Raw genomic sequence first — 27,437 nt, 5'->3', positions numbered from 1 at the left:
GGAGTCAGAGCCGGGCAGTGAAGATAATATCCCTCATATTCTAGGATAGGGAAGTGTTAATCATAACCTCTCTTGTGGTCTCAGTAGTGATAGAGTTAACTCTCAGCATCACCTGTGTATGAGGCTGCTGGATACACTTTATCTGTACGATTTCCTCCATTCTCTTACTGCACCATCCTGGGACATGGCTGCAGAGGGCTCAGGTGCATAGACTCTTCAGAATCAGCTACTGGCCAATCACAGAGCAGGATCAGAGAATAATAGAGGCTCCGTGATTGCCTGATGGGGATGGTGCAGGATCTGTATAGTGTCAGAAAATAGTGTGAGCAGGGAGAGGAGACAGGGAAAGCAGAGAACAAAAACAGAAGGGTCCGAATTCACTGGGAGGTCAATCAACAATATGTACCATACAAAATAAACCAATTTCCCAGTGATATATATATATATATATATATATATATACATATATATATATTTATATATAAAATATAAGCAGCAAACCACGTAGTAGAATTAAAAAACGGTGGATTTATTCCATGATGTGAAAGAGACTACGTTTCACCAGCCTCACACTGGCTTTCTCAAGTGATATATATATATATATATATATATATCTATATATATATATATCGTATGATTAAAGTAAAACTTAAAACCTTTATTACTTATAAAAATACACTCCCTATAAAGAAAATAATGCCCTATTCGTCATCCATAAACGTGACCCCTTACAAATGTTGTTGCTCAGTGTTATTTGGGGGTCACATATTTATGGACTACCTCTGTGATCTCCCAGTTGCAGTCCCAAATTTACCCTTAGAACACCATAATTATATAGGGAACCACAAAACTGTTGGACAATTTCTACAAATAAATTACTGTTACAAGTTACCAAGAGTCGAATTGCCTGAGTTGTTCCCAGGCAGAGTGACTGTGCCTAAGAGTGCTCCTGGAACTGTCAGCTGGCTGTACTACTCTAACAAGCCAAATTACCCTGTCCAGGTGCTGGCAACAGGGTGTCGATAAGTAATACATATCTCACTGTTACATGCTAGCAGGCCTATTGGGTACCCCGGTGGAAAACAAATATTTTTTTTTTTTTTAAATCAACTGGTGCCAGAAAGTTAAACAGATTTGTAAATGACTTCTATTTAAAAATCTTAATCCCTCCAGTACTTATCAGCTACTGTATGCTCCAGAGAAAGTTGTATTGTTTTTTCCAGTCTGACCACATTGCTCTCTGCTGACACCTCTGTCCATGTCAGGAACTGTCCAGAGCAGGAACAAATCCCCATAGCAAACCTCTCCTGCTCTGGACAGTTCCTGACATGGACAGAGGTGTCAGCATAGTGGTCAGACAGAGGGCATAGTGGTCAGACAAAAAAGAACTATACAATTTCCTCTGGAGCATACAGCAGCTAATAAGTACTGGACAGATTAAGATTTTTCAATAGAAATAATTTACAAATCTTACAATAAACAAGATAAATCCTCGTTGTGCTTCTGTATATTAAAGGGGTACTCCGGTGCTTAGACATCTTATCCCCTATCCAAAGGATAGGGGATAAGATGCCTGATCGCGGGAGTCCCGCCGCTGGGGACCCCCGTGATCTTGCACGCGTGTTCGCTCCGGGACTGATTACCGGCGACTACAGGGTGGGCGGTGTGTGATGTCACGCCCCTGGGTGATGTCACGCTCCGCCCCTCAATGCAAGCCTATGGGAGGGTGCGTGATAGCCGTCACGCCCCCTCCTGTAGGCTTGCATTGAGGGGCGGAGCGTGACATCACACGGGGGCGGGGGCGTGACGTCACACGCCGCCCGCCCTGTAGTCACCGGTAATCAGTCCCGGAGCGAACACGCTCCGGGGACTGATTACAAACGGGGTGCCGCGTGCAAGATCACGGGGTCCCCAGCGGCGGGACTCCCGCGATCAGGCATCTTATTCCCTATCCTTTGGATAGGGGATAAGATGTCTAAGCACCGGAGTACCCCTTTAAATTCCTCTATGCCAGGATCATTCAACAGGGAGACCAAGACATGACACGGGGGGCTCAGAGTTTACAGCCGGCAGTTTTGTGCGATGCACGCACTTCTTCTGGCTTCGAGGCTGTAGCCTCTGAGCCCCCCATGTCACGTCTTGGTCTCCCTGCTGAATGATCCCGGCATCAAGGATTTTAATATACAGAAATATGGTGAGTGCAGGATTTATCTTGTTTATTGTGCATTTTTTATTACTATATTTCCTATCCTGGCACCTCCGTTACTATCATAACAGCTAAAGCTTGTTCCAGTGGTACTGTATGTTAATCCCTTCAATTATCCTCTCTACTTGAACTTAGCCTGTATATTTGATATCTCGTTTTTTTGTATTCTTGATAAATAATTTACAAATCTGTTTAATTGTCTGGCACCAGTTGATTTGAAATTTTTTTTTCCACCAGAGTACCCCTTTATCAAGCCTATCCTGAACCATGCATCTAACCAATGTAGTAGAAGTCAGTGCTTTATAAACAGTTAGTGTCGGATGGCATTAAACAAAAGTATATACAATAGCTAAAAAGAAAAAACAGAGAAAGAGCAACAATGTGCCATTACTCCTAGCAACCGTAGGTGTGCTGTGAGGGGAGACAAATTCCTGCTCACCTCTCGGTGTTGTACTGAGGGCACAACACCATATAGCGTATGTGGTTTTCGGAGGTCAGGAGTGCTGCCGAGACACCTTCCCCGTTCTGGGATAATCCTAGGCAGTCCTGGAAATGTGGAAGTCTGTGATCTACCTCGCAGTGAAAAACATCGGTGTGAGACGGCGCTTTCCTCGGGACTGGCCGTTCGGCTCGGAGTGCAGGAGAAATCAGACCCGATTCGGGAATGATATAAGCAAGTAAATTTTATTGCACATACCAGAATAAAATAGAAATAAAAAAAATGGGAAAACGCGTTTCGAGGGGCGGGACCCCCTCTTCGTCAGGTCCAATGATAGGACAAGGGAAAATGCCGTCATTTAAATAGGCAAAAAGACCAGGAAAAATTGCAGGTAATTATTTACAATGTAAAATACAGACATAATATTAGGCTATGATCAGCAGATATAAGATCATTATCAAAGATTTGAATGTATAAAAAAGACTAAAACATAAATATAAAATATAAAACATTAATAATAAAATAATAACGGTCTTTTTGCCTATTTAAATGACGACATTTTCCCTTGTCCTATCATTGGACCTGACGAAGAGGAAACGCGTTGTCCCATTATTTTAATTTCTATTTTATTCTGGTATGTGCAATAAAATTTACTTGCTTATATCATTCCCGAATCGGGTCTGATTTCTCCTGCACTCCGATCCGAACGGCCAGTCCCGAGGAGAGCGCCGGCTCACACCGATGTTTTTCACTGCGAGGCAGATCACAGACTTCCACATTAAACAAAAATAAGCACACGTTGCCACCCCATCGTTTCACCGGAACTCCTCTGACTTTCTCAAGAGTTTGGGCATTCAAATCAAGAACACGTTCTCGTGGCCCTCAGGCTTTTTGTGCAGCCAAATGTATCCACCCTTGCTCTCTTCTGTATGTTATACATCTCATCTGCACATTTTGTGTTTGGAAATATAATTTGTGGAGAATTACTACTTCCCTCCTTTGCCAGCCCACCAATTGATTTTTCTCAGACTTCAATGACTTGATACAGACAAGCGATCTGGGAGGAGAATCAATCAATAGTTCTTTATAGAACATCTACAAATGGGTCAACAAAAGTAAAGCATGCATGCTCTGATTAATGGATGTTTGCAGAAGTAAAAGGACACCCAATACCTTCCGTTTTACAGGTACTTGGCATGTCTAAACCAATGATAAAGGATGTGCCTACAGCAACATGACATGGTTGGATAGGCAGACTGATGTATAATTCTGTACTGGAGCTTCACCTGATTTAACCTGCTAGGATGTCTTTATCAGTAAGCTCATAGCTACAACAAAAATATAAATAAAAATATTGCATATTCTTTATCAGGGGTGCACATAGAAGAGAGACAGGGTTCCACAGCAAAGTGGGACCCCTATTATGTTACCGGGTATTGCTAATCATGGCAAATGTATTTGGTATTTGTTCCCTTCCAATAATCTTACTTTCTTACTTTGCTGACAGTACCTGGAGAGGGGAGTCTTGCACTGATTCTTACCACTCAGCAGCACAGAGTTTAGGACCAACTAGGGCTGGCCCCTTCTTTTCAAGGGCCCCAAAGCAGTTTAATGGCCTATCTATATGACATACATAGGGGTTGTTTTCAGGGAGCCTTAGCCCTTTGTTGTCACATTATCCATGGGGTAAGAGAGGTAGACCACACCAGCATGGGCTTGGTAGCAGCATGGGATACCTTTCTGGTAAGTAGGGCCTTGTTTAAAACTACCCAGGGTCTTCAGAACCAAATTAATTTAATGTGCACTAGATGACTACCCCACTGTGCCTGCCGTATAATAGATGTTAAAAGTATGCTATACATTACTTGCTGAAAGAGTTACTGTATGTGGTATCCTTTATTTAAAATGCAGGGATCTTGCTGCACGGAACTGTCTTGTGACAGAAAAAAATGTCTTAAAGATTAGTGACTTTGGTATGTCAAGAGAAGAGGCAGATGGAGTATATTCATCCACTGGAGGAATGAAGCAGATTCCTGTTAAATGGACGGCACCAGAAGCTCTAAACTATGGTATTCCTTTACATTAGTATTATGTTCTGTTATGTTCTTTTTTTAGGGCATACATCATTTATTAATCTGAATTTTACAAAGAAAATGATATCTGTAACTGTACACCTAGTCTGCATGCAGGGCAGTAGCTAGGCTTCCCTTCACCCCGATAACAGTTCAGTTTGCTTTATCAGCATATCCACACTAAGGGAATGGTTCCCTGTTGACATTCCCTATTAAAATACCTCTATTGAAGGATTTTCTGTGTGCTACTAAAACAAATGGTCCCTGAAAAACTGTTGCTTCAGCACAGATGTTCTGGTGGTCCCAAATGCCCTTGTTTATTGTGCTGCAGTAGTGACCTAATGTTTATCCGTGTGACCGCTGCAGCCAATCACTGACCTTAGCATTGATATTTGCTATAACAACGCTATGGCCATGGATGTACATGACTTAATCGCTGCTTCAAAGTAAACAGAGACTGTCAAGACCACTGGAGTGGTAGTGTATTTAAGACTGGGTTCACACTGCGTTTGTGCTTACATTTAACATATTTGTTTTATATGCTTGAAAAGGATAAAATATATATATATATGCTACAATGATGCCAAAAACAAATTCTGCCATGTGCAATACAGTAGAATCCGTTTCCCATTGACTTAAATTTTAAGCAAAACAAAACGTAACAATATCACATTTCCTGCTGTAAGGCTAACTTTTTAAACTCACGGAAAATCCAAAACTGTTGAACTTCATTAATGCTTATTGTGCATGTGGGGAAATTATTGTTACCATTAAATTGATATACAATGTGTATTTATTCCAGGGCGATACAGTTCAGAAAGTGATGTCTGGAGTTTTGGGATTTTACTCTGGGAAGCATTCTCTCTTGGTGCAGTGCCATATACAGCAATGACCAACCAGCAAACTAGAGAATTTATAGAACATGGTAAGTGTGCGCCTCTGTATTAGAAGTTCAGAAAATAAATTGATACAAAATAAAAGTTCCATCTAAACTATCAGATACAACTAACACAAGCCCCCTTCATTCTTATCTATGGGAGGGGGCGTGACGGCATGATGTCACTAGGGGATGTGGTGTTGGAAAGTGTAGCTTTTACATGACACACTGTACAGTGATCTGAAAAAAATCTGCCATGTAATGTAGTATAGAAGACCAGGTTAAATGGTGTGATTCCAGTAAGAACCAGCAGATTACAACATTGAATAGTCCCCGTAATAGATGATGTACCTTAACACTGGTCCCTGTCACTACCTCTATCGAATAATAAAAGGTCGATGCTGTATTTTTGGGAAACCTAATGGTGTATATTAATGAATTAACCGTACAATTAGGTTCCATTTTTGATCACTCGCAGTGATATTTTAGGTAAAATCAGTCGATATTCTGTTTACAATCAATTTTCTTTTGCTTGCAGGATCTCGCCTGCCTGCCCCCGAGATGTGTCCAGATGATATTTTTAAGCTGATGCTGCGGTGCTGGGAATATGATCCAAGGAAACGTCCAAACTTTGGCACTGTGCACCAGGAACTTATTAGTATTTGCAAGAGACATCGATAAAGCCTCCTGGGTGATAGACTATATGGAGAGAAGGATGCAATATTACTTTATTAGTGGTTATCTGGTGGGGCTTACAGTATGGTCCTACAGGACATAATAAACAGCAGCATTATTTATGCTCTTGTGGTGGCCCAGTACGGGAGGTGTTACCCCTGCTCCTGCTGTCCTGTCAGGCAGCCTCTTTCAGTGTCCCCAAGGCCCCCTCCACTTGTTTCCCCATTGTAAATATGTTTTACTATGTTAAATGTTATAAAATGTAATGTTGCTTTAAGAGTTGTACCATGTGATATGTCATGTGATTGTTACCCAGGAGGTACCAGTGACCAGGTGATCCCAAGAGTGACCTATGGGCTCCCTGCTAGTCTCTTCGTTATTTTTAAGCCCTGGGAGGAGCTAGCTCTCTCTCTCTCTCTTTTCTCGCTCTCTTTGAGCTCTGATCTTCTGCTAAGCTGAAGTCCAGTGCAGTCGCCTAGTATGTGTGTCCAGAGTGTGGGAGACCTCAATGTCAAGTTCTGCAGCCACCATCATTTCAAGTAAGCTTCACAGCTTTATGAGTCAAGTCAATCCCTGTCATCTGTCAAGTCAGCGTGGTCTGCATTCAATTGTCCAGTCCTACTACAAGTTCCAGCAAGCCCTTAAGGTCTCGGCATCACTGGTCACCTCCTTGGGCCCTGGCTGAACTGTATAGACTTAAACCCACTGTCTACCCTCAGTAAAGCTACCGCTATCCATAACTTGGCGTCGGAGTCTTTATTGCCCCCGTGCCTAATCCAGGATCCAGCGGTATACCTTTGGGTGGTTCTAGGCTAAACCACGACCTTGCGTCATGAATACAAGGGGTTATTGCCATCTGCCCCTAGGGTAACAACATCTGCCCGGCACCACACACACCACCATCACACTTTATACAGATAAGTTTTATATTGCACTATTCTCATGGTGAAATGTGTCACTAGACATTTCCATTTTATCATGGCAGCGTTAGTGAAGCTTTTCTTCAGTGGTTCAGTTCATCTTCCCGGCATTTCTCAAACCTCTCATTCCAGCATAGTAGAAGAATAAAAGGTCACATTTGTACATTCTGCATCAGGATTACTTTTCATAAATGCAGGAGGTAATAATGTTGTATATGGTTTGTACACATATTCAGGTATCAACTGAGTTTGTCATTCAGCACAATTCATCTTGATGTCACCATGTGCTATTTATGGCTTTACAAAAGGACTGCATGTAGTCTTACTGCGTTGCCTTAACTCAGAGAGTTATTATGATGCACACACAATGCAGCCCTAAAGAGTGTAGATACATATGCTGCTCTTCTGCATCAATGGTTAATGCACAATGTATTCACATTTGGAGAAAAAAAAATGTTTATCTGTATGCATATTGAAAAAAATATATATCTGAAGTACTCCATCTGTCCTTTCTCATTGAGTTACAATAAATATTGGTTAATAATGTTATTTTCTTTAGGGCTGTGCTGTTTTTAATTGGAATAACTATTTTATTTAATTAAAAAAACTAAAGAAAAGATCACTGCAGCACTTGCAAATTATGAAAATAATTGTGTAGTGTTTTATTCCATAGTACAACAGCAACGTTTCAGCTGTTCACATGCAGCCTTATTAAAGGGGTTATCCACCATAAGGTGACTTTAGTACTTACCTGCCAGACAGTAATGGACATGCTTAGAAAGGACCCGTGCTTGTCCTGGAGCTCAGTGGTTGTGTTGTTAGTCCACTATAACGTTGCTGCTTTCTTTTTGTGAATTGGCTATTTCCTGTTGATTACCCTCCCTCCAAATACAAATTCAAGGATCCTTTCTTTGTAAGTGTGACTTCACTTTTTCTCCCTCCCACACGAGTCACCCCACCCTTTGCAGGACACCTGAGCTACAATTCCCTGCAGCCCTGTGGAGAATGATCTCCACCCCACCCAGCGGTCGCTCCACCCATTGAAGCAAACAGGTTCCCTTTCAACACCTGACTAGTGATGTAATGTCTTGGGCCGCACATCAACCTGGGAAAACCTGGGATGACACTCATTTTGTATGCTGATAAAATAAAGTGGGGCAAATATCACATAAAAATTGTGGGACTATCTATGAAACACAGACAATATATTATGAACTACACTTATTGTACAGCCTCTGTAGCATAGTCAGATAAAATAAATCCTGGAATACCCCTTTAAAAGCTGCATGTGAGTAGCTGAAACATTGCTATTGTATGATGGAATAAAACGCTACACAATTATTTTCCTCATCCATGAATGCTTCAGTGATGTTTTATTTTGTGAACATTCACTTGTCCCCCTGGTTTGCACCTTTCTCCATCTTTATCTGTGGTGTGCTGCCTTTGTATAAAAATTTATTTTATTTTCACTTGGTATATGTAGCATAATTTTGCAGGGCTCCAGAAGCTATAGCAAAACTGCTTTTTTCCATTATGAAATCAACATTGATCCATGATGACATAGGGAGGAGTGTGATGCTGTAATCTGTGCCTGAATCTCAGACCCTGCCTTTTGGAGCACCTACAGAAATTCAAGAGGAAATTCTGCATAAAATCTACTTGCAACAGGCTCCCATTGTTCCCCTGCTCTGTTGATATGTCAAAAGTTTTGCAACACAGTTTCTGAAAGGCATTGGAATCCAGCAAAGACCCATCTGTCAAGGGGACAGCACTTATGTCCACTGTAGATTGCTTGGGAATTTGTGCTCCATGCAGAAGATTGTGATTGGCCTAGCATCCCAACTCTCTACTTGGCTAACCAGCCCCTCTAACAGCAGGACTGGTGCCCTGGCAATGGAATGACACTTATAGCGTTGGATGTGGCAGACATGGTGCTCAACACTGCAATGCAGCAAGGTAAGTCATTAAAGGATCTATATCTAGCTCAACCATTATCCTGTTCCTCTTAAGTTCTATCTTTCAGAAACAGGGCCACTTTTCTCTATAGACTGAATTGAACTCAATTGAAGAGATGGGGAACAGGCCCTGGTTATCAAAGCTAAGAGGAAAAGCCAACCTTGTTTTTTATAGCAACCAATCAGAGCTTTGCTTACATTCCTTACATTGCTTTGGAAAGATGAACGCTGCACCTTTATTGGTTGCTATGGACATCAAGGCCACTTTTGTGCTGTATAGTTTTGATAAATGAGATCTTATTCTTTGTAATGTCATATAACCCCTTATAACTCAAACCTGTAATGCATTGACGGTATCATGTAGAAATAGAGAAAATGTTATTGCAGGTATTTTTTGTCAGTACATGATACAATTGATCCAAATACTTGCCACAAAATGGAATCAGTCAGCTCCAATGAATACAAGATATCTGGATATAACACCTGCATTCTCTGAATAGAGAGAAGGAAGGGCTGGTACTTCATGCCAACATGCTGTCATCACTCCATCATCATCATCATCTCTATTGGCAAAGTGAAGGCACTATAAATGACTCCATAAATTTGTTTGATGGTTCTGGGGAGTGAAGCTATGGGGAACTTCTATCTTGAATTAGAAAAAAGTCTACTTTTCTTTCACATAAACTGTGCAGCTCTTGTCTGGGGCTGTGTCTAGCATTGCAGCTCACCCCAGCTACTATAATGAAGATGAATTGCAACAGCAAAAAAAAAAGCTCATGGACAAGCAGACCCATTTTCTCATTTTTTACTACTGCTATGAGCTATTACAGTGCAGCATCTTTTTAAACTGAATAAGGATGCTTTAAATGGACACTCTCATTAAAACTATTTTTTGCTATTGCACTCCTTATGGTAAATAAAAAATCTTTCTAGTGTACTGTGCTTACAAAAAATGAAGTTTTCTATGTTTTATGAGAGTTTGAGACTGGAAGAAAGAAAAAAAATTGGAGCAGCGGACACACCTTTTCCCCACAGCAGCTACAAACACAGAAAATTAGTAAGTCGATCCACTTACTTCACCGAGGGGAGCCGAAGTCCATTTTGCTCCCCTCGTGCCGGCAAGCCTATCTTTCCACTTTCGTTGGAGGAACGAAAATGGGAAAGATAGGCTTGCCGGCACGAGGGGAGCAAAATGGACTTGGGATCCCCTCGTTGAAGTAAGTAGATCGACTTACTAATTTTCTGTGTTTGTAGCTGCTGTGGGGAAAGGTGTGTCCGCTCCTCCAATTTTTTTTTCTTTCTTCCAGTCTCAAACTAAAATAAAACATAGAAAACTGCTGTGGGGAAAGGTGTGTCCGCTCATCCAATTTTTTCTTTCTTCCTGTCTTGTTCGTTTTCGGGTGGAAATTCTTCCAACAGAGAGGAGTTTAGCGGCAACCGAAGATTTCTCCGTTTTTATCGAAGATGTCCGTTACAGTTGTGAGTGTTCCTTGTCGGCCACTCACAGAGTGTAAGTTTGGATACTTAAATTGTGTTGTTGAAGTTTCTGGTACTATGTGGATGTGAACTGCAGCCGCTCCCATTTTTTCGTGTTTATTTTTCTTATTTGTGTTTCTTATTTGTGTTTGAAAAAGCTGCCATTAGGTGTCTCCCTACTTGTCTAGAGTACATTTCCCCCCATCTCTTGCACAGACTTTGGACTCCTGCTGGCCTGGCAGAAGTACAAAATCAGGAAACGCAGTCTGTAGTGCTGAGGGGGGGGGGGGTGCAGCCTTAGCCAATCATAGCTCATCTCACACTGAACTGTGTGTAGCAGAGTGAGGGGGTAAGTTCTCCCCTGTATGGCTTCAGATGATGTCACGCCTACTGGGGAACGCCCCTTCCCAGTCTGTGAATCTGACTGAGACGGAGCAGAAAATACAGAGCAATATCAAGGTAGAAAACTAAAATAATAATAAAAATTAAGGCAGTGGGTGGTTTATCATGATTGGGAAAGGATTATAAAATTTAACAAGATCATGACAGAAAAAATGCATACCCACGTGCCCTGATCCCCTGCAGCTGCAATTCTGATAAATCCCCATCCTTGCTGCTCCCCCTTCCTCTGACATATTAGCCCTGCAGAACACTAGAATACCTCTAAGTGGTGTATATTTTTGATTCAAAGTAAAGGCTTTAACATATTGCTTCCATTCCAACACTGACATTTCTGGGATACAGAAATTACTTGGTGTAGTTGCTTATTTGAGCTCTATCAACACCAGACCAGTAGAAAATGCATCTGATAGGACAACATTGTTACCAGTACGTCACTGTGCTATGCAGGTTGGTAATATGTATTCCCTAATGAGTAAAACCTGCTGCTACTATTATGAATTCAATCATCTTTTGATCCACCAGTCATCTACCTCAAATCCTATCGTAAAAATCTTACTAATATTAAGGGATTATTCTATAATAAAAAGCTTTATTCAAGCTTACTAGATACATGGTGTTACGTGTACTGGGTTCTTTGCTGCATTAAACTAATATGAGTAATCACAAAAGGACTTGCCACAGGAGGACCATTTTTATTATGTTTAAAGAACATTGTGTTCTGCTCCAGCAAGCAGGATGAGTGAGAGCATTCTATAATAAGAAACATTACCATAATATAAAAGAGAAAGTGGGAATGAGAAACCCAGTAAATAGACCAGAGAGTAAAACCGCTCCATAATAGAGAATAAACACAACAAAAAATGACAAGACCAAGGTCTGGAATGTATAGGCTAAACGGGAGAAAGGTAATGGAAACTTTCAAGTTTATCAACGTTATAGGTATATTAATGGACACGTCAATGTCAATCTATCTAGAAAGCTCTTAGGATGACAGAGTGTAGACTATATAATATCTAAAGACAATCGATCACTGTGGATCATGTTAACAAGCTTGTGTGTATCTAGTAAACACCACAGGCTTAAAATTTATATAATCTCAACATATGAAGTAGGTATATGCAAAAAAATATCATTAAAGCAAATGGTCTAGAAATGAGTTTTGTCTTTATAGCTGCAACATCTTCCTTTGTGATGTCCAAATGCCTTTTTATATGAGTTGATTTTGGCTGAATAACCATCCAAATAACCCTCTTTCCTGATAATCAACCATAAGGGCCACAAATCAGCTGATGAACAAGAAAACGCTTGTTCGTCGACTGATTTGATCTTATGCTCTGCCAATAAATTGTTGTTGGCTGCACTTTGTCCTGTGTAAACAGGGGATGTGCAGGTGACCTTAATGACGTTTAGGGCCGCACAGACTATCAGCTAATTAATCATGTGGGCTGGCTGTGTGATTGATCTAACTTTGTATAGGCTCAGTAAACAGGAGCAATCCTCTAGATTGGCGCTTGTTATTGGGAGCTTCTTGGCCTGTGTAAGAGGGACTCACACTCTTGTGCCCCTCCAATCCTTCCTCAACTCTGCTGCACAATTAATTCACCTCTTTCCTCTGTCGTTCCATACACTGGCTCCCCATTGTCCGTTGAATTTAGTTTAAACTGTTAACATTGACATACAAGGCTGTCCACAACCTGTCCTCTACATACATCTCTGGCCAGATCTTTCGATAACTCCCTTCACATATTCTACAATCCTTACAAGACTTTTAGTGCTTACCCCCTGTGCGCTCTTTATTCAAATGTCACAAATCTCTCCAAGATTTTTCCTGTGCATCCCCCATCCTCTGGAACTCACTACCTTAGTACATCAGACTCCCACCCACTATGGAAAACCTTCAAAAGCAACCTGTAAACTTTTCTTTAGAAAAGCCTACTATCTAAAGAAACCCTGCTGCCACAGCACTATTATATGAATAGCTGCTTTCCCTAACTACCCTTGAAGATCTTAATTGAACACTGTCAGATACAAAACCTTTAATATGTTGTACATCTTGGCAAACCATTAACCTTTCTAATATACTTCATACAAAAATTACATTTCCTTTTTATAGATAGAAATCATGGCTTAAAAAATTATGGCTTTGCCCAAGCTGAAGCACAGGCATGTAAGTGAGGGTGGGCTAGTACTCCACTGTGTCTGATAGGACAGAGGAGTACTATCAGACAGGAGAGGGCACAGAGGAGTTTTATCAGACAGGAGAGAGCACAGAGGAGTCCCTTCAGACAGGAGAGAGCACAGAGGAGTAATATCAGACAGCAGAGAGCACATGGGAGTACTATCAGACAGGAGAGAGCACGGAGGACTGCTATCAGACAGGAGAGAGCACAGAGGAGTCCTATCAGACAGGAGAGAGCACAGAGGCGTACTGTCAGACAGGAGAGAGCACGGAGGAGTGCTATCAGACAGGAGAGAGCATAGAGGAGCACTATCAGACAGGAGAGAGAACAGAAGAGTACTATAAGACAGGAGAGAGAGCAGAGGAGTACTATCAGACAGGAGAGATCACAGAGGAGTACTGTCAGACAGGAGAGAACACAGGAAAGCTATCAGACAGGAGAGAGCACAAAGGAGTACTATCAGACAGGAGAGAGCACAGAGGAGTACTATCAGACAGGAGAGAGCACAAAGGAGTACTATCAGACAGGAGAGAGCACAGAGGAGTACTATCAGACAGGAGAGAGCACAGTGGAGTACTGTCACACAGGAGTGAGCACAGAGGAGTGCTATCAGGAGAGAGCACAGAGGAGCACTATCAGACAGAAGAGAGCAAAGAGGAGTCCTATCAGACAGCAGAGAGCACAGAGGAATACTATCAGACAGGAGAGAGCACAGAGTAGTACTGTCAGACAGGAGAGAGCACAGAGGAGTCCTATCAGACAGCAGAGAGCACAGAGGAATACTATCAGACAGGAGAGAGCACGGAGTAGTGCTATCAGACAGGAGAGAGCACAGAGGCGTACTATCAGACAGATCACAGTGGAGATCTTTCAGACAGGAGAGAACACAGAGCAGTACTATCAGACAGAAGAGAGCACAGAGGAGTGCTATCAGACAGGAAAGAGCACAGAGGAGTGCTATGAGACAGGAGAGAGCACAGAGGAGTCCTATCAGACAGTAGAGAGCACAGAGGAGTACTGTCAGACAGGAGAGAACAGAGCAGTACTATCAGACAGAAGAGAGCACAGAGGAGTGCTATCAAACAGGAGAGAGCACAGAGGAGTCCTATTAGACAGGAGAGAGCACAGAGGAGTCCTATCAGACAGGAGAGAGCACAGAGGAGTACTGTCAGACAGGAGAGAACACAGAGCAGTACTATCAGACAGAAGAGAGCACAGATGAGTGCTAACAGACAGGAGAAAGCACAGAGGAGTACTATCAGACAGGAGAGAGCACATAGCAGTACTATCAGACAGGAGAGAGCACAGAGGAGTCCTATCAGACAGGAGAAAGCACAGAAGAGTCCTATCAGATAGTAACGAGCACAGAGGAGTCCTATTAGACAGGAGAGAGCACAGAGGAGTCCTATCAGACAGGAGAGAGCACAGAGGAATACTGTCAGACAGGAGAGAGCACGGAGGAGTGCTATCCGAAAGGAGAGAGCACAGAGGAGTACTATCAGACAGGAGAGAGCACAGAGGCGTACTATCAGACAGATCACAGTGGAGATCTTTCAGACAGGAGAGAACACAGAGCAGTACTATCAGACAGAAGAGAGCACAGAGGAGTGCTATCAGACAGGAAAGAGCACAGAGGAGTGCTATGAGACAGGAGAGAGCACAGAGGAGTCCTATCAGACAGGAGAGAGCACAGAGGAGTACTATCAGACAGGAGAGATCACAGAGGAGTACTGAGAACACAGGAAAGATATCAGACAGGAGAGAGCACAAAGGAGTACTATCAGGAGAGAGCACAGAGGAGTACTATCAGACAGGAGAGAGCACAGAGGAGTACTATCAGACAAGAGAGAGCACAGAGGAGTCCTATCAGATAGGAGAGAGCACATAGGAGTACTATTAGACAGGAGAGAGCCCAGAGGAGTATAATCAGACAGGAGAGAGCCCAGAGGCGTACTGTCAGACAGGAGAGAACACAGAGCAGTACTATCAGACAAAAGAGAGCACAGAGGAGTGCTAACAGACAGGAGAAAGCACAGAGGAGTACTATCAGACAGGAGAGAGCACAGAGCAGTACTATCAGACAGGAGAGAGCACAGAGGAGTCCTATCAGACAGGAGAAAGCACAGATGAGTCCTATCAGATAGGAACGAGCACAGAGGAGTCCTATCAGACAGGAGAGAGCACAGAGGAGTACTATCAGACAGGAGAGATCACAGAGGAGTATTGAGAACACAGGAAATATATCAGACAGGAGAGAGCACAAAGGAGTACTATCAGACAGGAGAGAGCACAGAGGAGTACTATCAGACAGGAGAGAGCACAGAGGAGTACTATCAGACAGGAGAGAGCACAGAGGAGTACTATCAGACAAGTGAGAGCACAGAGGAGTCCTATCAGATAGGTGAGAGCACATAGGAGTACTATTGGACAGGAAAGAGCACAGAGGAGTGCTATCGGACAGGAGAGAGCACAGAGGAGTCCTATCAGACAGGAGAGAGCACAGAGGCGTACTGTCAGACAGGAGAGAACACAGAGCAGTACTATCAGACAGAAGAGAGCACAGAGGAGTGCTAACAGACAGGAGAGAGCACAGAGGAGTACTATCAGACAGGAGAGAGCACAGAGCAGTACTATCAGACAGGAGAGAGCACAGAGCAGTCCTATCAGACAGTAGAGAGCACAGAAGAGTCCTATCAGATAGGAACGAGCACAGAGGAGTCCTATCAGACAGGAGAGAGCACAGAGGAGTACTATCAGACAGGAGAGAGCATAGAGGAGTACTATCAGACAGGAAGGAGAACAGAGGAGTCACATCAGACAGGAGAGATCACAGAGGAGTACTGTAAGACAGGAGAGAATAAAGGAAAGCTATCAGACAGTAGAGAGCACAGAGGAGTACTACGAGACAGGAGAGAGCATAGAGGAGTACTATCAGACAGGAGAGAGCATAGAGGAGTACTATCAGACAGGAGAGAGCACAGAGCAGTAATATCAGGCAGAAGAGAGCACAGATGAGTCCTATGAGACAGGAGAGAACACAGGAGTACTATCAGACAGGAGAGAGCATAGAGGAGTACTATCAGGAGAGAGCACAGAGGAGTACTGTCAGACAGAAGAGAGCACAGAAGAGTGCTATCAGACAGGAGAGAGCACAGAGGAGTACTATCAGACAGGAGAGAACACAGAGCAGTACTATCAGATAGAAGAGAGCACAGAGGAGTGCTATCAGACAGGAGAGAGCACAGAGGAGTTCTATCAGACGGGAGAGAGCACAGAGGAGTTCTATCAGACGGGAGAGAGCACAGAGGAGTCCTATAAGACAGGCGAGAGAACAGAAGAGTACTATCATACAGGAAAGAGCACAGAGCAGTACTATCAGACAGGAGAGAGCACAGAGGAGTCCTATCAGACAGGAGAGAGCACAGAAGAGCACTATCAGACAGGAGAGAGCACAGAGAAGTTCTGTCAGACAGGAGAGAGCACAGAGGAGTCCTTTCAGCCAGTAGAGAGCACAGAGGAGTACTATCAGACAGGAGAGACCACAGAGGAGTACCATCAGACAGGAGAGAGCACAGAGGAGTACCATCAGACAGGAGAGAGCACAGAGGAGTGCCATCAGACAGGAGAGAGCACAGAGGAGTGCTATCAGACAGGAGGGAGCACAGAGGAGTACCATCAGACAGGAGAGAGCACAGAGGAGTGCTATCAGACAGGAGAGAGCACAGAGGAGTGCTATCAGACAGGAGAAAGCACAGAGGAGTCCTATCAGACAGGAGAGAGCAAAGAGGAGTCCTATTAGACAGGAGAGAGCACAGAGGAGTGCTAGCCCACCCTCACTTATTGGCCTTTGCTTCAGCTTGGACAAAGCCATGATTTTATAAGCCATGATTTCTTTAAAAAGAAAAGAAAATTTTCTGATGAAGTAAATTAGAAAGGTTAATGTTTTGCAAAGATGTACAACATTTAAAAAGTTTTTGTCTGACAGTGCCATTTGAGTGTACTACACATAATAATGGAAAGCTTGAAAACCTGGAATTATATGGTAGCACCATGGCCTAGGTGTTAGTTTGTGCATACTAGCACATTAATCCTTTTTCAACCATATGTTTTCCAATGATTAATGTATGCCTATAGCTACTGGACCTGAGTAAGAACATATGTTTCACAGGTTAACAGTCAGTATATGGATTGTGTATATACTGCTTACATATATGATAACTAAGGATAACGATGATCAACCCAGGATGAGAACATTTTTGTTCATCATTTGAATTAATTGTCTTTTGTCTTCTCCCAGCAGCACACCCAGGGCGCAAGGATAGACTTAATAGGGTTATTGTTCTATAAGTTATTTTCTGACAAGGCCTGAAGGCAATGAATGTCTTGCCATCATGTTTTCCTTATGTTATTCCACTTTGAACTAGAACCACACCCTACATCGTTACTTACATAGCACAATTTGTGACGTTGTAGTAAAACATTAAAAACTATATGTAAATATATTATGGGCACAATTGATTTATAAATGAAAGATTATATATATATATATATATATATATATATATATATATATATATATATGCACATGACTAAAAAAAAAACTTGCATGAAAACTCTTAGGCAATGTTCACACCTCAGTATTTGCGTGCCGAATTCTGCATTGAAATTCTGCACCGAGATTCCAGAGCAGCGGGATTCAACGGGATTCTTCTGCACTGTGCACACTGAGGAATTTCCATGGCAGATGTTTCTGGCCCGCAGTCTTCGGAATGTCCGCACAGAGATTTTCCGAAGCATGAACATAACCTTAGGCTACATGCACACTATGAACGTTCCGCTCGCAAGTAATTCTATTTATTTATCTTAATGGGAGGCTGCTGCTTAGTTTACACGTTAAACGTTCCATAGCAGAACTTCCGATTAGAAATTTGATTCCACTGAAAGAATGAATATGTTTATTCCTTCAAAGGAATCCACCTGGAAATTTCATTAGTCAATGAGACGTTGATTTCCATGTGAAATAAATGCCAGTTCAGGGCAGTGTGGATTCCATTCCCCACGGAATTTATTTAGTTTGCATGGGCCCTTAACGCTCTGATCTCTCTTGCTTGTTTACAGTATGAGGTTATGGTGCTGAAAGAGTCAAACAGAAACGTATCTATCAGCGCCATCATTTTTCACTTGCCAATTAGCCCGATTCCCTGTAGGCTTCTTCCTTCTGTCTCACAATTGATTACATTTTATGAAAATAACATAAATTTGTTTCTATTTGTTCTAGTCCAGTTATTTACTAGGATTAGCAAATAGTGTCACTCTGTTCATTATCAGATCTATTGCCAAGGGAGAATGTGCTAATCCAAACAATAATAACGACATTTCTTCTTATTGTTCTGTGAAATGTGTGGCCTCTTAATGCTGCCGCCTGAGGGGGTCACCTAGTTTGACTCATTACATAGCAGTTCCTACTGTTTGGCTTCCCTGTGGAGATTTCCTCTATGCAGCAGATTCTCTGTGATCTTTTTATTAGAGGCCTGCTTCTCACAGTGTACTTGGAGAAGAGTTAGACTCTTGTCACACTCGGTTATATTTAGTGCTTAAACTCCTTCAGCACCAGGAACTGTTTAAGCACCCTGGGGCATGACGATGTCAGACAAACAGGGCATGGAACCAGAAGAAAACACTGAGGAATATCTAGTGATGTCTGTTATTTTTGGGTCCTAGACATCAGTATTGGCACTTTATGACCATAGAGAAGTTAGACTGTCTCCTCATCCGAGGCTTTAACTGAGATATATCTCACAGCTGTAGTTTAAACTTTCATTGTCTTACTGCATTTCTTTTATATATGATGGGCCCAATTCCTTTATAAATCTGTGTAACAAATGAAGATTTTTCATAGCCTGACATTATCAGCCGCCTTTTTACTAATGTGTATAGGGGGCCTTTAGAATCACTGTCCAGTTGTTCAATTTATGAAGAACAGCCATGGATTCTGGGATTAAGTTCTCATACAGCACAACATTTATCAAGTGGAGTCAGATGAAAAATCTGATGTAAATCCTGATTTTGTTAATTTGGTTATTTTGTTTCAGTTTCCATTACCGAAATTCTGCAGCAAACCTTGTAATGTGTAAATCCAACCTGGCTATTACACAGATTAAATGCACACTGTGATTACATTATGGGTCAGATGATATAAAATATTGCCAAAGATATGAAGATATCTCTTCTGGTATCTACCTTTTGTGGGGTTATTTCCAATAAGAATCTACTCCATCAGTACCAATTACAGCTCTATACATTGGGCATACATCGCTATTTTCACCATGTTTTTTTTATTTTACAATATGGACTTATTGTTGACTCAACATGACATAGTTTGAAGAATTTTAATTCATTTCTTAAAACTGTTCTCATTCATTACAAAATGATGTAGCGTTTTCTTTACAATGTTACGAGAAAAATACATTTGAGGTAATGCAAAGACTCAATGGAAGACTCTGACCTGACATTGTTTTAATTGGGTTCTCATTATAAATATAAAGATAGTGCCTAAGACGTTAAAGTGTTTCCTTAAAAACACACCAAAGAAATATAATCGTGAGCACATCACCATTTAAAAGTATCAAACAGCAGTCTGATAACATATCTGAACCATTCTTACTCAGATTATGTAATCACATTTGTAGAGTCCTATATAGGACCTCAGTTGCTACAACTACCTTAGTTATAATAGAAATAATATACTCTAATGCTCGCGCCCAGGGGTCAAGTCCTGGGGAAAAAAAAGTGGGAACTCACCCTAGGTTTCCACTTAAAGGGGTACTAGACATCTTATACCCTATCCAAAGGATAGGGAATAAGATGACTGATCCCGGGGGTCCCGCTGCTGGGGACCCCCATGTTCTCCCTTCTGCTCCCGGTGTTCGTTTAGAGCATTGGGTGCAACGCCAGAGGCTCATGATGTCACAGTCACTGCCCCTCAATGCAAGTCTATGGGAGGGGGCGTGACACGCCCCCTCCCATAGACTTGCATTGAGGGGCAGTGACCGTGACGTCACGAGCTTCTGCCCTGCATCACCAGTCATCCGGGTGCCATAGCCGAGATCGCGAGGGTCCCCAGCAGCAGGACCCCTTTAAGGGCTGGTCCTGAAGGACTCCTGCTAATTAGAACTGCGTTCCTGCTGTGGAAAAAGTGCAGGAACTTCGTTCCCATGAGTTCCTGCAGGACTTGAGCCCTGCTCGCGCCTTCAACGCGTTTCTGTCAGTCTGTCACGGCTGACGTCATCAGGATGGCAGAGAGTTCTATTAAAGAGATATACTCCTCCAGAGCAATAGTATATATACAGGTAGTTATATTATACCCTGTAAATAAATTGTAGCACAAATACACCTTACATGTACACAGAAATTAAATAAACTATAATGTAGCTGAATTTGCTCGGTTACGCTTTTTTATGCAGCCTACATAACCTGTGGATGTAAATTTCCGCCTGAAAAGAAAAACAGGGAGGCATCGGCTATTCCCAAGCACCCAGAAGTGTCCGTTACTTTTCTCAGAAGTGTTTATATTGCTGGGATGCCACTCTCTCCGTGATCAGGTCACTGAGCAGAACCTGCCTGGTGCAGGGAGCCGTAACTTACCGGCTACTGCTGCTCGTCGTTTAATGGGGTTCTGCCGTGATTAAATCAGGGCCGTATTTACAGCTCATGCTGCTCTGGGCACTCAGACTGAATACAACCCCATTAAGGTGATTCCACAACATAATAAGCAGCTTTATATCTGCAAATGGAGGAACATTAATTTGCTTTTCTACAGGCCACAGTATGGCAGCAGCAGTTACATTGTACATTGTGCTGCCCCCCACAGGTGCCTAGTGGCAAAAAACTGCCATTGATTAAATAGCACATTCTTCTGATTACACAAGAAATAAAAAAAAAATGTATTTGTAATAATTTTAAAATGTCCTGAAAATGCTATTGTGTCTGAAAGTTACCACTACATACTTGTTATGACATCTAACAGTGTTTGTGTCATTCCCTTCTTAGAACATCCACCTAATATGTCCAGTGTTAGGCTTTTGAGTACTGATCTGACCAGTGTAACATTTCTGTATTTTTCCTATAAGTGTATCCAGAGGTGTAAGTTAAAGATGCTTGGCCACAATTCTGTAACAGGACCCCCAGCCATAATGCTTTATTTACAGTACTGATCTCTTTATATAGGAAGGAAAAACCCTAATGACCCTTCAGACTTCTGTCCCATGTGCAACTGCACCCTCTGCACCTCTATAGTGTTGTTCCTGGGTATGTGATTCTCTTTGGAAGTTGACCCAAGATTATGAATGTTAGAAATAGGGACATAAGATTAAAGGGGTACTCCGGTGGAAAAAATAAATGTTTTTGGATCAACTGGTGCCAGAAAGTTAAACAGATTTGTAAATTACTTCTATTTATAAATCTAGTACTTCTAGTACTTATCAGCTGCTGTATGCTACAGATATACTACAGAGAAATTAGTGAAATGTCTCTGTAGTATACAGCAGCTGATAACTACTGGAAGGATTAAAAAATTTTAATAGAAGTGATTTACAAATCTGTTTAACTTTCTGGCACCAGTTACTCCAAAAACATTTGTTTTCTACTTGCTTCCACCGGAGTTCCCCTTTAAGAGTGTAGTTGTGAGGGCAGCTCCATCCATGAAGCGAGTTAAAGCTGTTGCTTGGTCGGCTCTCCGCTAGGACTGCCGGGGGCAGCAGTTTAGCCTTCAGCCCGCAGTCCTGCACATCCCTGTACACAGGAATTTTTGTACATTGCAGTTTTGTAGTAGTTTTCCACAAATCGCTGCAAAAACCACCACATAACCACCATGTACAATGATTCCTGGGCCTATGTGTGTGCAGGAGAGGGATGAAGATCCTGGCAGATGAGTCTTTCAAAACCTGTGTAGATGAGTGGTGCAGTTGTCCATAGCAATTAATCAGATTGCTGTTTTCAGAGGTCTTTTTAAAAATGAAAGAAGCAATCTCATTAATTGCACCATTCTTCTACACAGGTTTTGATAAATCTGCCTCTGTGTGTATGTGTGTGTGTGTGTGTGTGTGTATGTATGTGTATATGTGTCAATGGTGTGTGTGTAAATGTGTCAGTGAGTGTGTATGTAAGACTAGTGTATCTAAGCCTGCCTGTATCGCATACTAGTGTATCTATGCCACCCTGTGTGATACTAGTGTATCTAAAGATATCATGCATGATACATGTATGTCAGACTTCAGGAGAAAGAGAAATCTAGCGCATGATGGATGCAGTACATCCTTTTATTCCCTAAAGACCAAAAATACAAGTGGTGCATCATAGAGTTACGAGTATGAAGTGCTTGCTGGTAACTGACGCGCCACACGCAGGGAGTCTGGTACCAGCAGCCAGTGCTGTTTTAAAGTGGTGGTAAAGTTAGTAACTGTGCCACCTGGTTGGCACTCACTCGCCTTCCCCTCAAATGCACTTAAGTGGATCCTAGACGTCACCCAGTCAGAGGCTATATGCCCAGCAGAGGTGAGTAGAGTTAGCGTGTTAAGGTCCTATCCGAAGGGAGGACACCTCCACGATGGGGAACACATTTTGATCAAAAAGTCTGATAAGAGCCTAAATTTTGTTCTATAGTGCAACCTTCTTCTTGTGTTTTAATACCCTCGTGCAGGGGTAGGCAACCTTTTGGTAGTGCTGTGCCGAAATATTTTTCGAAGTGGCTTGGTGTGCCAGCAATATGGGTGTGGATTTATTATGGGTGCGGTTTATTGAGGTTGGGGTTTTGTGGGGGGTGGGGCTTGTCACAGGATAGTTGTATTGTTTTTTTCACAATGTTTCCAATATATTGTCCCTGCTGTAAGGACCTTGCGGTGAGGACAATACATAGGAAGGAGATTGCCTCAACAGCCAATAAAGTTTTTGTTCAACATGGATAAACATTGTAATACAGACCCCAGAATCAGTCCCCACCATAAAACAGACCCCAGAATCAGACTTCGCCATAATACAGACCCCAGAATCAGTCCCCACCATAATACAGACCCCAGAATCAGACTCCACCATAATACAGACCCCAGAATCAGTCCCCACCATAATACAGACCCCAGAATCAGTCCTGCGCACGCCGCTCCTATTGGATGACGGGACAGCGTGCGCGGCAACGTGATGATGACAAAGGAGAGCGACGGCGATGCAGGGGATCCCAAAGAGGACGGTCCGGAGCGCCGGGGACAGGCGGGTTAGACTCACCGGACCACACGGGGCACCTTAAATGGTTATCCAGCTTCAGCTGACGCAGTCTGCGCTGCCGGATAGCTGTTTATGCGATGGCCCCTACATACAAAAGCATCGAATATTGAAATGATCGTATGTCGGGGCCATCGTAGGTCGGGGGGGGGGGGGGTGTCACTGTACAGACCCCACAATCAGACCCCACCATAATACAGACCTCAGAATCAGACCTCTGAATCAGACCCCAGTATAATACAGACCCCAGTATAATACAGACCCCAGAATCAGTCCCCACCATAATACAGACCTCAGAATCAGTCCCCACCATAATACAAACCCCAGAATCAGTCCCCACCGTAATACAGACCCCAGAATCAGACTCCACTATAATACAGACCCCCAGAATCAGACTCCACCATAATACAGACCCCAAAATCAGACCCCAACATAATACAGATCCCAGAATCAGACCCCACCATGATACAGACCCCAGAATTAGTCCCCACCATAATACAGACCTCAGAATCAGATTCCACCACAATATAGACCCCAGAATCAGACCCCACCATAATACAGCCCTCTGAATCAGTCCCCACCATAATACAAACCCCAGAATCAGACCTCACCATAATACAGACTCCAGAATCAGTCCCCACCATAATACAGACCCCAGAATCAGACTCCACCATAATACAGACCCCAGAATCAGACCCCATCATAATACAGATCCCATAATCAGACCCCACCATGATACAGACCCCAGAATTAGTCCCCACCATAATACAGACCTCAGAATCAGATTCCACCATAATACAGACACACAGAATCAGTCCCCACCATAATACAGACCCCAGAATCAGACTCCACCTTAATACAGACCCTAGAATCAGACCCCAACATAATACAGATCCCAGAATCAGACCCCACCATGATACAGATCCCAGAATCAGTCCCCACCATAATACAGACCTCAGAATCAGATTCCACCATAATACAGACCCCAGAATCAGATTCCACCATAATACAGACCCCACAATAATACAGACCTCAGAATCACCACCCACCATAATACAGACCCCAGAATCAGTCCCTGCCATAATACATACCCCAGAATCAGTCTCCTCCATAATTCGGACGCCAGAATCAGACCCCACCACAATACAGACCCCCGAATCAGTTAGAAGACACAACACAAACACCCCACCGACGTTTCGACGGCCGTAGCCAGCTTTTTCAAGGGCTGAGGTGTATATACCTCAGCCCTTGATAAAGCTGGTTGCGGCCGGCGAAACGTCGGGGGGGGGGGGGGGGGGTTGTGTTGTGCCTTTTATCTAGCAGCAAATCTGGATCAATATAAATATGTTGGAATAGTTTCCATGGAGGAAATAATCAAGAACTATTGGTATCCCTGTAGGGAACTATAAGACAGACCAACCAAGAATGAATAGGAGGGTGTATCCCTGCAAGTAATGATCCAGTAGCTGTGTTTTTAAACACACATTATATTTTGTATATTGGTTGGTCTGTCTTATGTTTCCCTACAGGGATACTAATAGTTCTTGCTATACTGCCAACCTAATGTGGAGGGAACTATACTGTCAACCTAATGTAGGGGAACTATACTGCCAACCTAATGTGGGGGGAACTATACTGCCAGTCTAATGTGGGGGAACTATACTGCCAACCTTATGTGAGGGAACTATACTGCCAACCTAATGTGGGGGGGGGGGGACTACAACCTAATGTGGGGGGGGGAACTACAACCTAATGTGGGGGAACATACTGCCTACCTAATGTGGGAGAACTATACTGCCAACCTAATGTGGGGGAACTATACTGCCCACCTAATGTGGGAGGGGGGGGGACTATACTGCCAACCTTATGGCGGGGGAACTATGCTGCAAACTAAATAAACCCATTTGGATATACCTCTTCTGCCCTCCGTGGTTTTGTGATAGGAAAGCTACCTCGAGGTGCCGCACTGCGATCCGAACCAGTGAGTGGAATACCTCGAACGCCTCTCCATACTATTGATTGCTTGACCGACATCACAGATGACCGGGAAAAGGATGCAAGGCTGCCACGAGGACTCTACTTGAGTGAATAAACTCACCCATGCGCTTAACAGTGTTGTGCCTGCAGCGCAACACCAAGAGGTGAGTTTGCAATCTCACCACTCTCTGCTCCATCTGTCTCCTATCCTGTTTATTAGGAATTTGCTGCACTTAGAGAGCACCTGCTCTTCTTTTTTCTGTTCTTTTTTCCATATATGTTCCTACATGTGATACAATAACACCTCATGGAAAATATGGTAAATAGGATATGATGCCTGAATTATTAAGTATATAATTTCTTAATACCAGAAGTCATTCTTATAGATATATAATTGTATATAGAGATATGGGTGATAGTCTCACAATGGAAAGTATATATATATATATATTTTTTTTATATATATATATATATATATATATATATATATATATATATAAAACAAGGACGAACATAACCCAAAATAGTAAACAAAGGCAGCGTAGAAGCAAAGGATAAAATTATGCAATTAAGAACAAATAAATACAGTTAGGTATGGGTGAACCTGCAAAATGAGATAGTATTGCAATTAAAATATGATAAATATAAATTGTTGATTACATTTTATAGATACAAATTTCATAATAATTATGTCAGAAGGCAAAATAGCAGTGATGTTGAGAAAGGGATGCCCAGAGAAGATCTGTTAAAAAGCATTTCACAGATGAGCGTGGATATAGACTTCCTTTGTGTGAGTTCCCTAGATGAAATGAAATTGTCTTGTGGTGGTCCAGTACAGGAGTTGCAACCCTGTACCCTTGCTGCCATGTCAGGCAGCTTCCATACAGTGACGGGGGCAATAATGACTCCGACACTAAGTTACGGAAAATGGTAGATTTACTGAGTGACAGATGGTACAATCTTTACAGTGTAGCCAGATCCACGTAGGTGACCAGTGACTTCAGAGACCTTAAGGGCTTGCTGGGATTTGCAGTGGTTTTGGACAATTTAGTGCAGGCCACCTTGACTTGACAATAGAGGACAGTGACTGACTTGACTGGAGACAGACTAAGCTGTGACTGTACCTTACTTGTAGACTTGTAGCTTGTGGCTGCAGACTTGACTTGAGGCCTCCTATGGACTCCAGACACACTCTTAGGCTCGACTGCACCTAAGCAAAGATTTAGGGCTTTTATGGGGGAAGCTCTGGTGGGGTCACCCTTAAGTCACCTGGTCACTGATACTTCCTGGGTAACAATCACATGACAACTCACATGACAACTGGTGATCACATGTTAACCTTTCTTAAAGATACAACATTCTTATATACATAACATAGGGGATAATATACAATTACAGTAGAACAGATGCAAGGGGGCGGGCAGGGGACACTGCAGGGAGGCTGCCTGACAGGGCAGCAAAGGTAAGGGGTAACTACTCCCGTACTGGGCCACCACATTTATTTCCTGGAATCAGAAGGCAGCAAAATATACCCTCTCAATATATGTATACACTCCCAATATATGTGTGGTGCCTTTGGGGGGGTGTATGACAGTTGGGGTGTTGCTATGTGGTATATCAAGGGTGTAATTAACTCTTGTTAGTCATGACGCCAGGGTGGGGGTTAATACTGTATAGCTTGGCCTATCGCCACCCTTCCCAAAAGTGATAGGGAGATGTAGAATAATGGAATGTCCACAACCACAGCTTTGCTGAAAACTTTCGGAAACTTTACTGAAGATTTTCCGTAACATGGGATAACAGGAACAGTCCTTATAACAAAGTGTATATACAGCTTAGCAGAGATTGAAGTATGGTTGGGACTTTTGTAAGTTCTTTAGCTTAGCAGGATTTTGTAAGCACAGATCCACTGGATTTAGGGGTTTGTTTAGGTCCAGTGATCCTGCTAGCATTTGCAGGGAATTTGTAAGAACTCCCTGTTTGATT

General features: G+C 42.6%; 1 protein-coding gene and 1 long non-coding RNA gene across 5 annotated transcripts in view; one reads left to right on the top strand and one right to left on the bottom strand.

Moving 5' to 3' along the window:
• FES (FES proto-oncogene, tyrosine kinase) overlaps positions 1-7,738 on the top strand; it is a 186,668-nt gene extending 178,930 nt beyond the window's left edge. For all 3 annotated transcript variants that reach the window (XM_056572038.1, XM_056572037.1, XM_056572039.1), the window contains 3 exons: positions 4,557-4,714; positions 5,520-5,642; positions 6,133-7,738. In XM_056572038.1, the coding sequence (XP_056428013.1) occupies positions 4,557-4,714; positions 5,520-5,642; positions 6,133-6,275 (424 nt within the window). In that variant the 3' untranslated portion in view covers positions 6,276-7,738. The remainder of the gene's footprint in view (positions 1-4,556; positions 4,715-5,519; positions 5,643-6,132) is intronic.
• Positions 1-27,437, bottom strand: part of LOC130368413 (uncharacterized) — a 51,810-nt gene that overhangs the window by 1,620 nt on the left and 22,753 nt on the right. For both annotated transcript variants that reach the window (XR_008892450.1, XR_008892451.1), the window contains exon 2: positions 113-300. This is a non-coding gene — a long non-coding RNA (uncharacterized LOC130368413). The remainder of the gene's footprint in view (positions 1-112; positions 301-27,437) is intronic.

This window comes from Hyla sarda, chromosome 4, assembly GCF_029499605.1.
Source record: "Hyla sarda isolate aHylSar1 chromosome 4, aHylSar1.hap1, whole genome shotgun sequence".
In the NCBI taxonomy this organism is placed as follows: domain Eukaryota; kingdom Metazoa; phylum Chordata; class Amphibia; order Anura; family Hylidae; genus Hyla; species Hyla sarda.
This window is presented reverse-complemented; position numbering and strand designations above follow the sequence as displayed.